This window comes from Procambarus clarkii, chromosome 47, assembly GCF_040958095.1.
Source record: "Procambarus clarkii isolate CNS0578487 chromosome 47, FALCON_Pclarkii_2.0, whole genome shotgun sequence".
NCBI lineage: Eukaryota > Metazoa > Arthropoda > Malacostraca > Decapoda > Cambaridae > Procambarus > Procambarus clarkii.
Genome location: NC_091196.1, coordinates 6,749,538 through 6,763,637, shown reverse-complemented (window position 1 = coordinate 6,763,637; position 14,100 = coordinate 6,749,538). Strand labels below are relative to the sequence as shown.

Genomic DNA, 14,100 nt, shown 5'->3' with positions numbered 1-14,100 from the left:
CAGCTCAATTCCAACACAATGTCACATAAAATAATTCAATAAAAAATAAAATAAATTGAAATCTATGAAAATTCAATTTATCAATGCAATCGGAAACATTGAAATGGAATTTGTGACATATTTAGTATAGCATTTATGTTGCTATATATGTGCAACAGATTGCGCTGTTTAAAAAAAAATGCATGTTTTTACCTGTCACAGGGGGTGGTATCTATATAGTAGGTATATAAAAAGACGCGTCTATTCAAATGCAATGTTGTCTCAAAATTTCAAAGCAATTAGTGAAGAACTTTCGGAGATTACAGTGTGTGGTACTCTTATGTCCAACAAATGGTGCTGTTTAAAAAAAAAAACATGTTTTTTCCTGTCATAGGTGAGGCATGTATATAGTAGATATATAAAAAGACGCGCCTATTCAAATACAATGTTGTGTCAAATTTTCAAAGCAATCGGCAAAGAAGTTTTGAAGATATCCCTCACATGAAAAATACAAGAAAAACACAGTTTTTCAGAAAAAGCATGTTTTTTTTACCGTCACAGACGTGACATCTATATAGTATGTATATAAAAACCTAGCCGGATGCGAATGGAACATTGTGTGAAAATTTCAAAGCAATCGGTAAAAAACTTTCGGAGATTAGCGATTTTGAACAAACGAAAATTTCCATTTTTATTTATATTCTAGAAGTACCCGCCACGCGTTGCTGTGGCTCAGTCTGGGTAAGTGGAAAAGAAAGAAAAGAGAAAGTGCACGTTTCTAATATGTTTAATTTTACAATGCTTGCTTGTGGGTATACAATATTTTTTGTTGTTCCATTGTCTTTGGTGATATAGAGATTGTCTGGTGTGCCGACTCTCCAGAACACGCAACATATAATTGTCCATGTGAGAAGTAATCCGTGTTTAGATATAAACTGCACAGTTCTAAAGATTGGCCATGAGCTTTGTTGATTGTTATTGAAAACGCAAAACTAATTGGAAATTACAATCTCTTAAATTGAAATGGCATATCTGTTGGAATCATAATAATATGAGCAATGAGGACATCTTCACCTTTTAAAGGTCCTGTCAAGAGTTGCTGCTACGATGTCGCTGATTAATTTTTTTACTGCAAGCCGCGTTGCGTTGCAAAGTTTTGACTTGTTGATGTTTCGCAACATGATAATTGGCACGCCGATTTCCAATTGGTGTAAGTGTGATTGTATCCCTGGTAGATCGTGTGAATTAAAAAATACTGCTTGATAATTAACCACTTCGTCTGCTTCCTCAACAGTGTCGACGGACTTGTATGTGCCAGCCTCACTTTGAATGTTAAACTGAATAATATTGTTAGGTTCGTGTGCTGGATGCTTTGGAAATGTTGCACGTGGGAGTTTCAATGAAATGCATCTTCAATGGCAATTTCAAAGCCGAGGTAGCAGTTCTTCCACCTGGTAGCAATGTCGCAGCTATTCCAGACGATGCAAAAGCTAAGGGTATGCCATTTTGGGATCGAAATGCTGCCAGAATCAATCTAATTAGGTAGGTTTTACCAGTTCTTCCAAGAGCATCTTAGAAGATTTCTCCATATTCGTTATTGACTGTTTGAACTATTTCATTGTAAATACCTTTTCTCTCGAGCGTTAGATTAGGAATATTTGATTGCACATACGACAACAGATCACCCGTGTTGTAACTTTGTTCTCAACGCAATTATACATCGAACGAAGGAGCAGCAGATCAATTCGGTGATGGCATTTCCAGTTGATTGAAAACTTTGTTTGCGGTGTCTAAGCACAAATCTTCAATCATTATCAACGCTTCTTTGTAGATTTCTGTTGTGAAATCTATGTTCACATTTGAATTTTCCTTGCGTATTCGATGGACAATGTCTTCAGCATGTGCGATTTATATTTCTCCCATACCTCTGTTGGAGATGAAGGAGAGCCGGTGGTCAATATAATTGCAAACAATGCACGAATTTGATTTGGATGTGACGTGTTAGACGTGTCATTAATGCATACATCCCAGTGTCGGTCGTTCTCCAATTAATTCAGAGTTTGACATGCACTACGGAAAGTGTCATGTGTTACGCCGCTGACAAATCTCAATTGCTGGAAGACGTGTATTCAGGCACATTTACCAACAGCATGCGAAAAAAGAAGCATTCATCTTGATTGGGATACACAGTGGATGTATGCCTGTCGTAGTTTATTTCAATATGCCAGGTTGTCCGTTGACTCGTTCTCCTCGTTTGCGTCGTCCAAATAATTTTCTTCTGGCATTCCACGTGTAATACGTAGGCACTTCTTAATACAGCAGTGTTTTTGCAAACGCATCATTTGACATAACGTGAAGTAAGCACTTAACGTTGTAGCCGGTGGATTCACAGCTGTTTGTTGCACATTTGCAGCTGTGAAATAAACGTGTTCTCCATTTTCTTGTTTTCAAAATAAAACCAAAAAATACTAACGAAATATTTCAATTCAAACGTAGATCAATCGACACAGCTCAATTTCACCACCAATTGCACTGAAAAATAAGAACAGTTAAAAAACGAAATGAAAAACAACAACAAAACAAAAACAAATAAACTATACTCACTAAATGAACACTATGGTAAATAACGCAGCTCAATTCGAATGCAATGTCACACAAAATAATTAAATTCAAATGAAAATAAATCAAAATCTATGAAAAATCAATTTATCAATGCAATTGGAAACATTGAAATGAAATCGTAACATATTTTGAATAGCGTGTTTTGCTCTTACGTTCAACAGATGGCGCTGTTTAAAAAAAAAATGTTTTTACCTGTCACAGATGGGGCACCTAAATAGTAGGTATATAAAAACATGCACGTATTCGAATGGAACGATGTGTCAAAATTTCAAAGTAATCGAAGAAGAACTTTTGGAGAGTGCAGCATGTGTTGCTCTAGGCGTCCTGTAGTTACCAGTTGCGTTGCTCCTGGCAGTATGGGTTCGAGTCACTTCTGGGGTGTGAGTTTTCAGTCGCATATAGTCCTGGGGACCATTCAGGCTTGTTCGCATTTGTGTTCCTCACGTGTGCCCCAAAGAATGAGGTGATTTGATAAAATGCTATGCCCAAGATTACCATCCGAGTTGCCGGCGGGGAAGTGGTTCAAATAGCTTCGGCTATCACTTCCTTTTGTCCGGCCATGATGGTCAAGCGGATTAAGGCGTCCTATAGTTACCAGTTTCGTTGCTCCTGGCAGTATGGGTTCGAGTCACTTCTGGGGTGTGAGTTTTCAGTCATATATATATATATGTCGTACCTATTAGCCAGAACGCACTTCTCAGCCTACTATGCAAGGCCCGATTTGCCTAATAAGCCAAGTTTTCCTGAATTAATATATTTTCTCTAATTTTTTTCTTATGAAATGATAAAGCTACCCATTTCATTATATATGAGGTCAATTTTTTTTATTGGAGTTAAAATTAACGTTGATATATGACCGAACCTAACCAACCCTACCTAACCTAACCTAACCAATCTTTATAGGTTAGGTTAGGTAGCCAAAAAAGTTAGGTTAGGTTAGGTAGTCGAAAAAACATTAATTCATGAAAACTTGGCTTATTAGGCAAATCGGGTCTTGCATAGTAGGCTGAGAAGTGCGTTCTGGCTACTAGGTACGACATATATATATATATATATATATATATATATATATATATATATATATATATATATATATATATATATATATATATATATATATATATATATAGGGGTACCACCACTAGTTTAATTAAAGGGACCCACATCCTCGAAGAAGAAAATAAATAGTGTTCAGAGAAGACCTTGTGGATTCTCACTGAATACTTTAATCTTTTCCTCTCCTAGCACCCCTATTATTTTTTTTATTTGATTTTATTGCAATGCTACAATTTACAGAAAACACACACTTATATAACAATATAACAATATACCAATCAGTGTTCGAAGACCTCGTCCAGTTCCCCGGGGGTCGGGTGCGTACCCAGGATACAGCACGCATTTCCCCTCTGAACAGCGACACTGAGGCGCTGGAACATAAAACTGGCCGCTCTTGGGTCTCTAGTCTTCCCAATGAGTTCCTCGCCCAGCTCCTTCAGGAACTTAAGTGCACATTTACCCCAGGCGCCCAGAGTCTCAGAGCCTATTGGCACGAACCTGTAACAACGTTCTAGGTCCATGTACTTGTTAGTTTTCTGGGTCTCCCTGAAGGTGGCTGCCCTGCCTCCCTCAGCTGCGCTGTAAGGTAGATAGGTATCAGCCAATGTGGATGCACACGTGTAGTCCCACACGACCTGTTTACCTTCCCTCTACGGCTGCAGGGCGACTCCATCTGGGCGTTTTTGGCTGTTGTCAGGCCTGCACAACTGAGGTTCCCTTTGTGCTGGGCACCCAGCTGAAGCCAAACTTCTCTTGATGATGTCATTGACTGCTTCATGTCTGGCAATCTTTCCCTGTGTCTTATGACAGATGAGACCATGGCTGCCGTATTGGTCTTCCCGTGCATGGCCTCAAATACACCGGTGCTCGGTGGAGATAGGGGCGGCAAGGCGCAGAGCAACACCAATACTTAGGGTCCGATGGTCCAGGCGGGTGCCCAAGGCGGAATTAGGGAAAATAAATATATATATATATAAATTGTTGTATATATATATATATATTATATATATATATATATATATTATATATATATATATATACAATATATATATATATATATATTATATATATAATATATATATATATATATATATATTATATATATATATATATATATATATATATATATATATATATATATATATATATATATATATATTATATATATATATATATTTTATTAAATATGACCGAAAAAGTAAGATTAATAATTCTAACACGAATTTTCTCAATCTTTCGTACATTATGCTTCACTGTTGGAGGTAAATCAAAAATCACTTCTCCAAAATTCATTTTTATTTCTAGTCTGACGCGACACGGGCGCGTTTCGTAAAACTTATTACATTTTCAAAGACTTCACAAATACACAACTGATTAGAACTTGCGTTTCCCTGATTTTATATCTACATTTGAGTGAGGTGGGAAGGGTGATGTGGCATTACATTTGAGTAAGGTGGGAAGGATGATGTGGCATTAGAGGATATTAATAGGGTATTAAAAGTATCAACACAAGACAGAACACGAAACAATGGATATTGAATAGAAGTGTTTGTAGAAAGCCTATTGGTCCATATTTCTTGATGCTTCTATATTGGAGCGGAGTCTTGAGGTGGGTAGAATATAGTTGTGCAATAATTGGCTGTTGATTGCTGGTGTTGACTTCTTGATGTGTAGTGCCTCGCAAACGTCTAGCCGCCTGCTATCGCTGTATCTATCGATGATTTCTGTGTTGTTTACTAGGATTTCTCTGGCGATGGTTTGGTTATGGGAAGAGATTATATGTTCCTTAATGGAGCCCTGTTGTTTATGCATCGTTAAACGCCTAGAAAGAGATGTTGTTGTCTTGCCTATATACTGGGTTTTTTGGAGCTTACAGTCCCCAAGTGGGCATTTGAAGGCATAGACGACGTTAGTCTCTTTTAAAGCGTTCTGTTTCGTGTCTGGAGAGTTTCTCATGAGTAGGCTGGCCGTTTTTCTGGTTTTATAGTAAATCGTAAATCGTTGACGATTTACTATAAAACCAGAAAAACGGCCAGCCTACTCATGAGAAACTCTCCAGACACGAAACAGAACGCTTTAAAAGAGACTAACGTCGTCTATGCCTTCAAATGCCCACTTGGGGACTGTAAGCTCCAAAAAACCCAGTATATAGGCAAGACAACAACATCTCTTTCTAGGCGTTTAACGATGCATAAACAACAGGGCTCCATTAAGGAACATATAATCTCTTCCCATAACCAAACCATCGCCAGAGAAATCCTAGTAAACAACACAGAAATCATCGATAGATACAGCGATAGCAGGCGGCTAGACGTTTGCGAGGCACTACACATCAAGAAGTCAACACCAGCAATCAACAGCCAATTATTGCACAACTATATTCTACCCACCTCAAGACTCCGCTCCAATATAGAAGCATCAAGAAATATGGACCAATAGGCTTTCTACAAACACTTCTATTCAATATCCATTGTTTCGTGTTCTGTCTTGTGTTGATACTTTTAATACCCTATTAATATCCTCTAATGCCACATCATCCTTCCCACCTTACTCAAATGTAATGCCACATCACCCTTCCCACCTCACTCAAATGTAGATATAAAATCAGGGAAACGCAAGTTCTAATCAGTTGTGTATTTGTGAAGTCTTTGAAAATGTAATAAGTTTTACGAAACGCGCCCGTGTCGCGTCAGACTAGAAATAAAAATGAATTTTGGAGAAGTGATTTTTGATTTACCTCCAACAGTGAAGCATAATGTACGAAAGATTGAGAAAATTCGTGTTAGAATTATTAATCTTACTTTTTCGGTCATATTTAATAAAATATGTCTACAGGAAAGACTGCTACCAAAATATACTAATATATATATATATATATATATATATATATATATATATATATATATATATATATATATATATATATGTATATATTATTAAATATGACCGAAAAAGTAAGATTAATAATTCTAACACGAATTTTCTCAATCTTTCGTACATTTCTTTTCACTGTTGGTGGTAATTCAAAAATCAATTCTCCAAAATTCATTTTTATTTCTAGTCTGACGCGACACTTGAGCGCGTTTCGTAAAACTTATTACATTTTCAAAGACTTTTGTTACACATATACAACTGAATAGAACTTACACATCTCCGATTTGTTTATATCAACATTTGAGTGAGGTGGATGGGGTTAGGTGGTATTTAATAGAGTATTAAATTCATCAACACAAGACAGAACACAAAACAATGGGTATTCTACCCACCTCAAGACTCTGCTCCAATATAGAAGCATCAAGAAATATGGACCAATAGGCTTTCTACAATCACTTCCATTTCAATACCCATTGTTTCGTGTTCTGTCTTGTGTTGATGAAATTTATACCCTATTAAATACCACCTCACCCCATCCACCTTACTCAAATGTAGATATAAACAAATCGGAGATATGTAAGTTCTATTCAGTTGTGTATGTGTAAAGTCTTTGAAAATGTAATAAATTTTACGAAACGCGCTCAAGTGTCGCGTCAGACTAGTAATAAAAATGAATTTTGGAGAATTGATTTTTGAATTACCTCCAACAGTGAAAAGTAATGTACGAAAGATTGAGAAAATTCGTGTTAGAATTATTAATCTTACTTTTTCGGTCATATTTAATAATATATATAATATATATATATATATATATATATATATATATATATATATATATATATATATACAATATACAATATATACCTCTCTGTCTCACTGTCTTTGTTTCTTCATCTCTGTCAATCTGTCTTTTTCTTAGTTTCCATCTTCTTTCTGTCTGTCTGTCTCTCTCTCTCTCTCTCTCTCTCTCTCTCTCTCTCTCTCTCTCTCTCTCTCTCTCTCTCTCTCTCTCTCTCTCTCTCTCTCAATTCAATGTAGATTATTACCTACTTTTTTCCCCATAATTAAATAATTAACATTAAAGTTTTTATAACATTTGCACCAAATCATTTTACCATAACATTAAAAAAACATTTTAAAACATGTATTTGCCTTGCGTTTTATTATCGTTCTCCAAATTCTAATAAACCTTTTCAAAACGTACAGAGAATGTGAAGGAAACGAAAAAAAATTAAATTAGAAATAGTGTATATTGACGAATTCATCCGTAAAACGAAATTACGTTCATTTTCGGCATACCGGCAAACAGCCAAATTGAGGCGTAATTTGTACAGGCTAGACTGGAACAGAACAGGCTAGACTGTGATACGTGTGAAGCTACAGCTTGTGCTGCTAACTGCAATGCTTATAGTGCTACTGCCTGTGCTGCTGATTGTCGTGCATGTAGAGCTAATGCTTGCGCTTCTGATTGCGATTTTTTTGCAGGGATATTCCTGCACGGGCCCTAAGCCTCTGGCTGGCCCACTAAGTGTTGCTTGTTTCTGTTTTACTTGGGCGAAGTATGAGTATTTATGACTCGTATGGTCGCTTCAGTAAGATTTTGTCATATGTGTTAAACAACTTCTTCTGCTCTGTTGAATCTAAGTTGAAATCTTAATGGGTTTGTAACTGTGCACTGTGTTAGATAATGTTCCAGTGGTCTGTCGGGCATTTCTCCACAGTGCTTACATTTTCTCTCATCTTCCGGAACCTGTAAGCCTATTTCCCATGCACATGGGTATCCAAGCCTGATGCGATGTAAGTGTACTTCTGTTGCTCTACTGCTCCCTTTCATCAAATTAAGTGGCTTGTAGTTGCTTGAATTCTTGTACCAACCCGCAGATCCTGATGTTGGAACTGCTGTGTTGTGGTCACTGTACATCTTGTGCATTGCTCTGTTTCTAATTACTTTCTTAATCTGTGATAGACTCTGTGGTATGTTAATGTCTACATTTCTTCTCATAGTTGCAAGTTTTGCAGCTTCGTCTGCAATGTCATTTCCAATTACTGTGATGCTTGTAGTACCACTGATTGTGCTGCTGACTGTGGTGCATGTAGTACCACTGATTGTGCTGCTGACTGTGGTGCTTGTAGTGCTACTGCTTGTGCTGTTGACTGATATTTGTAGTGCTTGTGCTGCTGTTTGTGATAGAGAAAAGCTACTGCTTGTGCTGTTGATTGTGATACTTGTAGAGCTACTGCTTGTGGAGTTGACTGTGATACTTGTAATGCTTGTGCTGCTGATTGTAATACTTGTAGAGCGACTACTTGTGCTTCTGACTGTGGTGCTTGTAGTGCTACTGCTTGTGCTGCTGACTGTGGTGCTTGTAGTGCTACTGCTTGTGCTGCTGACTGTGGAGCTTGTAGTGCTACTGCTTGTGCTGCTGACTGTGGTGCTTGTAGTGCTACTGCTTGTGCTGCTGACTGTGGAGCTTGTAGTGCTACTACTTGTGCTGCTGACTGTGGTGCTTGTAGTGCTACTGCTTGTGCTGCTGACTGTGGAGCTTGTAGTGCTACTGCTTGTGCTGCTGACTGTGGTGCTTGTAGTGCTACTGCTTGTGCTGCTGACTGTGGTGCTTGTAGTGCTACTGCTTGTGCTGCTGACTGTGGTGCTTGTAGTGCTACTGCTTGTGCTGCTGACTGTGGTGCTTGTAGTGCTACTGCTTGTGCTGCTGACTGTGGTGCTTGTAGTGCTACTGCTTGTGCTGCTGACTGTGGTGCTTGTAGTGCTACTGCTTGTGCTGCTGTGGTGCTTGTAGTGCTACTGCTTGTGCTGCTGTGGTGCTTGTAGTGCTACTGCTTGTGCTGCTGACTGTGGTGCTTGTAGTGCTACTGCTTGTGCTGCTGACTGTGGTGCTTGTAGTGCTACTGCTTGTGCTGCTGACTGTGGTGCTTGTAGTGCTACTGCTTGTGCTGCTGACTGTGGTGCTTGTAGTGCTACTGCTTGTGCTGCTGACTGTGGTGCTTGTAGTGCTACTGCTTGTGCTGCTGACTGTGGTGCTTGTAGTGCTACTGCTTGTGCTGCTGACTGTGGTGCTTGTAGTGCTACTGCTTGTGCTGCTGACTGTGGTGCTTGTAGTGCTACTGCTTGTGCTGCTGACTGTGGTGCTTGTAGTGCTACTGCTTGTGCTGCTGACTGTGGTGCTTGTAGTGCTACTGCTTGTGCTGCTGACTGTGGTGCTTGTAGTGCTACTGCTTGTGCTGCTGACTGTGGTGCTTGTAGTGCTACTGCTTGTGCTGCTGACTGTGGTGCTTGTAGTGCTACTGCTTTTGCTGCTGACTGTGGTGCTTGTAGTGCTACTGCTTGTGCTGCTGACTGTGGTGCTTGTAGTGCTACTGCTTATGCTGCTGACTGTGGTGCTTGTAGTGCTACTGCTTGTGCTGCTGACTGTGGTGCTTGTAGTGCTACTGCTTGTGCTGCTGACTGTGGTGCTTGTAGTGCTACTGCTTGTGCTGCTGACTGTGGTGCTTGTAGTGCTACTGCTTGTGCTGCTGACTGTGGTGCTTGTAGTGCTACTGCTTGTGCTGCTGACTGTGGTGCTTGTAGTGCTACTGCTTGTGCTGCTGACTGTGGTGCTTGTAGTGCTACTGCTTATGCTGCTGACTGTGGTGCTTGTAGTGCTACTGCTTGTGCTGCTGACTGTGGTGCTTGTAGTGCTACTGCTTGTGCTGCTGACTGTGGTGCTTGTAGTGCTACTGCTTATGCTGCTGACATTGATTCTTTTAGAGCTACTGCTTGTGATGCTTGAAGTGCTTCTACTTGTTGCAACTTTTGCAATAATTGCGATATATTTTCTCTCCAGTTCATCAATTTGGTTATTATGCAAGGCATATTATTTGAGTATATATATCTATAGAATTTTCAAATGATTGCCTACGACATTCACCTGTTAGTTCCAATCACTTCTGTACCTGGTACCGTTCTCACTCTCCTTCCATGGACCAGGTACCTGCACCTCTATCTGTGTGTTGCCTGGTACCTCTCTGATCGCCTATCATGGACTAGGTACCAGCACTGATATCTATATGGCACCTAGTACCTCTCAATTTTCTCTATCAAATATCACGTACCAGCACTACTACACATGTGATACCTGGTACCTCTCACCATCTCCTGCCATGGACCAGGTACGAGCTGCTGGTGGCCGGGTACCAGGAAGAGAGTACCATGGGGGACGTCCTTGTACGGCACTACAACTTCAGCGGAACGAAGTTCTCCACCATAGACAGAGACAATGATCTCAGGTCAGGTAAGTTTGGTCTTCACAGATCACGTCTTGAGGCGAGGATATTGACTTTATTGTCCAGCATTAACAATACATATATTGCTGTAAGATTTTTCTTTTACTTTTAATTTAAGAGATCAATTGTATAATAAAATAAAGTTAATGCTATCACTTGATGATCTTATTAGTGTACAATGGGGGATAATATCCTTAACAAACAACTGAACCAGGAAGATACTTTTGTGTTCATCCTGAATTGTGTGTGTGTGTGTGTGTGTGTGTGTGTGTGTGTGTGTTTGTTACGTGTATGTTGTTGTTTGAGTACCTGAGTGTATGTGTTTCTGTGTACTGTATGCTCTTTTTTGAGTACCCGAGTGTGTGTGTGTGTGTGTGTTTGAGTGTACGTGTATGCTATTGCTTAAGTGCCTGAACTTGTGTGTGTGTGTGTGTACTTACCCAATTGTACTTACCTAATTGTGTTTGCGAGGGTTGAGCTCTGGCTCTTTGGTTCCGCCTCTCAACTGTCAATCTCAGGAACCTGTACTAATGTACAGGTTCCTGAGCCTACAGGGCTCTATCATATCTACACTTGAAGCTATGTATGGAGTCAGCCTCCACCACATCACTCCCTATCTTGAGGTTATCTTGAGATGATTTCGGGGCTTTTTTAGTGTCCCCGCGGCCCGGTTCTCGACCAGGCCTCCACCCCCAGAAAGCAGCCCGTGACAGCTGACTAACACCCAGGTACGTATTTTTACTGCTAGGTAACAGGGGCATAGGGTGAAAGAAACTCTGCCCATTGTTTCTCGCCGGCGCCTGGAATCGAACCCAGGACCACAGGATCACAAATCCAGCGTGCTGTTCGCTCGGCCGACCGCCTCTCCTTTGCATTCATCCCCTAATGCATTCCATTTATCTACTACTCTGACACTGAAAATATTCTTTCTAACGTCTCTGTGGCTCATTTGGGCGCTCAATTTCCACCTGTGTCCCCCTAGTGCGCGTGCCCCTTGTGGTAATTAGTCTGTCTTTATCTGCCCTATCAATTCCTCTGAGATTCTTGTACGTGGTGATCATGTCCCCTTTAGCTCTTCTGTCTCCCAGTGACGTGAGGTTAAATTCCCGTAATCTCTCCTCGTAGCTCATACCCCTCAATTTGGGTACTAGCCTAGTGGCAAACCTTTGAACCTTTTCCAGTTTAGTCTTGTGCTCGACTAGATATGGACTCCATGCTGGAGTCGCATACTCCAGGAATTTCAGCAACGTGGAGTGGGGGACCTACTGCATGGGGGTAACAGCTTCTCCTCCATATCTACCTACCCAGGCTTTGTACCCTGGTGAGGACACTCCAGCTTCGCCTCACAGCGTCGAACCAACACGGGAAGCGACAGTCTACCGGTTTTAAATCTTCTGCTCGATTAACGAAGCGTGCGACGACGCCAATGGTTGCTTCCGACGGTAGGAGGGGTCACCGGGCCCCAGTGGGCAGCTACCACCTGCCTCAAGCTGGGCAAACCCCAGCCAATAAGGTGCTGCCTCGCCACGGTCCGTTAACCTGACTGAGTGCGTGGGGTTTAGGGTGAAAACCGACAAGCGGCCCGACAAATTTGCTACAAGCAATATCAAACCCAAAAAATAAATATCAACTGCCGTAAAGCTGGGCACATGGAACGTCAGGGCACTGACACCAGTTTTCTCTGACGACCTGCAAGAAACTAACGACGCCCGAAAAACAGCAATCATCGATAGGGAGCTGAGCAAACTACAGATGGATATTGTTGCTCTCCAAGAGACCAGACTTCCAGGATCAAGATCTGTGAGAGAGGGCCTTCTTTTTCTTCTGGCAAGGAAAACCTCCAGATGAAACCAGAGAACACGGTGTGGGATTTGCCGTCAGGAATGCACTATTGGGACACATTATGTCACCGACGGGGGAAACCGAACGAATTCTGTCTCTGCAACTGCACTCCCAAACAGGACCAGTCAATGTAATTAGTGCATATGCACCAACCCTGACTTCTCCAGCAGAGGCAAAGGAAAAATTCTACGATGACCTAAACAGAGTCATAGCAAGAATCCCTGTAAAGGAGCCACTATTCATCCTCGGCGACTTCAACGCCAGAGTGGGTGCCGATCACAACTTTTGGCCCACTTGTCTGGGTCAATTCGGCATAGGGAGGATGAATGAGAACGGGCAATATCTGCTAGAACTCTGCTGCCTTCATGGTCTCTCTGTCACCAACAAGTTCTTTGGCACAAAGCCTCAACACCGAATCTCTTGGAGACACCCCAGATCTAAGCACTGGCACCAGCTTGACCTGATTCTTACCAGGTGTGCAAGTCTACCTAGCGTCAAGATTACGCGTAGCTACCAGTGCTGTCTGTGACACCGACCACTCCTTGGAATGTAGCAGGGGTCAAGATGCAAACAAAGAAGATTCACCACTCGAAAAAGGAGGGCAGACCTCACATCGACACCACTAAGACCCACAATCAGAACAAGGTGGAAGATTTTGCACGTGTGCTCAAGGAACCTCTTCCTGGTCTGGCCGGGGTCACCACCTGTAAAAGATTGGAGCACTTCAGAGACGCTGCGTTCAACGCTGCCATGTCCACTTTTGGCAAGAAGACCAGCAGGTCGGCAGACTGGTTCGAGGCTCACTCGGAAGAAATGACACCTGTCATCGAAAAGAAGAGGAACGCCTTGGCAGCCTACAAAGCCTGCCCAAGTCAGCACAACTTACAGATCCTTGGGGCCGTCCGCTGCAAAGTCAAAAGAGCGCCAGGCGATGTGCCAACAACTATTGACTTCAGCTCTGTTCCCAGATACAGACTACAGCAGATACAGGCAATATAAATGGAATGTATGACAGCATCAAAGTGGCCTTCGACCCAATCCAGACGAACCCCTGAAATCTGTCACAGGCTAGGTGATTCAGGACCAGACACTGCAACTGAAGCGCTGGGTCGAGCACTACTCTGAACTGTACGCCAGGGAGAATATGGTCACCGAAGACGCCCTGAGCGCCATTGAGTGCCTGCCTGTGTTAATGGAGCTCGACAGCGAACCGACGAAGAACTCAGCGAGGCCCTAGACTCCCTTGCTTCTAGCAAAGCTCCTGGAAAAGATGGTATTCTGAGACCTTGAAGTGCTGCAGAGGAAACCTGCTCATGGAGCTGCATGAAATTCTCTGCCTCTGCTGGGAAGAAGGAGAGGTGCCACAGGACATGTGGGACGCCAACATCGTCACGCTGTATAAGAATAAAGGTGACAGAGGCGTCTCCAACAATTACCGTGGCATTT

The 14,100-nt window shown here is 41.6% G+C and overlaps 1 protein-coding gene across 1 annotated transcript in view; it reads left to right on the top strand.

Annotated features, from left to right (window-relative positions):
- Positions 1 to 14,100, top strand: part of LOC123762896 (fibrinogen-like protein A) — a 324,583-nt gene that overhangs the window by 295,650 nt on the left and 14,833 nt on the right. The window contains exon 6 of the mRNA XM_069301923.1: positions 10,699 to 10,820. Within this exon, the coding sequence (XP_069158024.1) occupies positions 10,699 to 10,820 (122 nt within the window). The remainder of the gene's footprint in view (positions 1 to 10,698; positions 10,821 to 14,100) is intronic.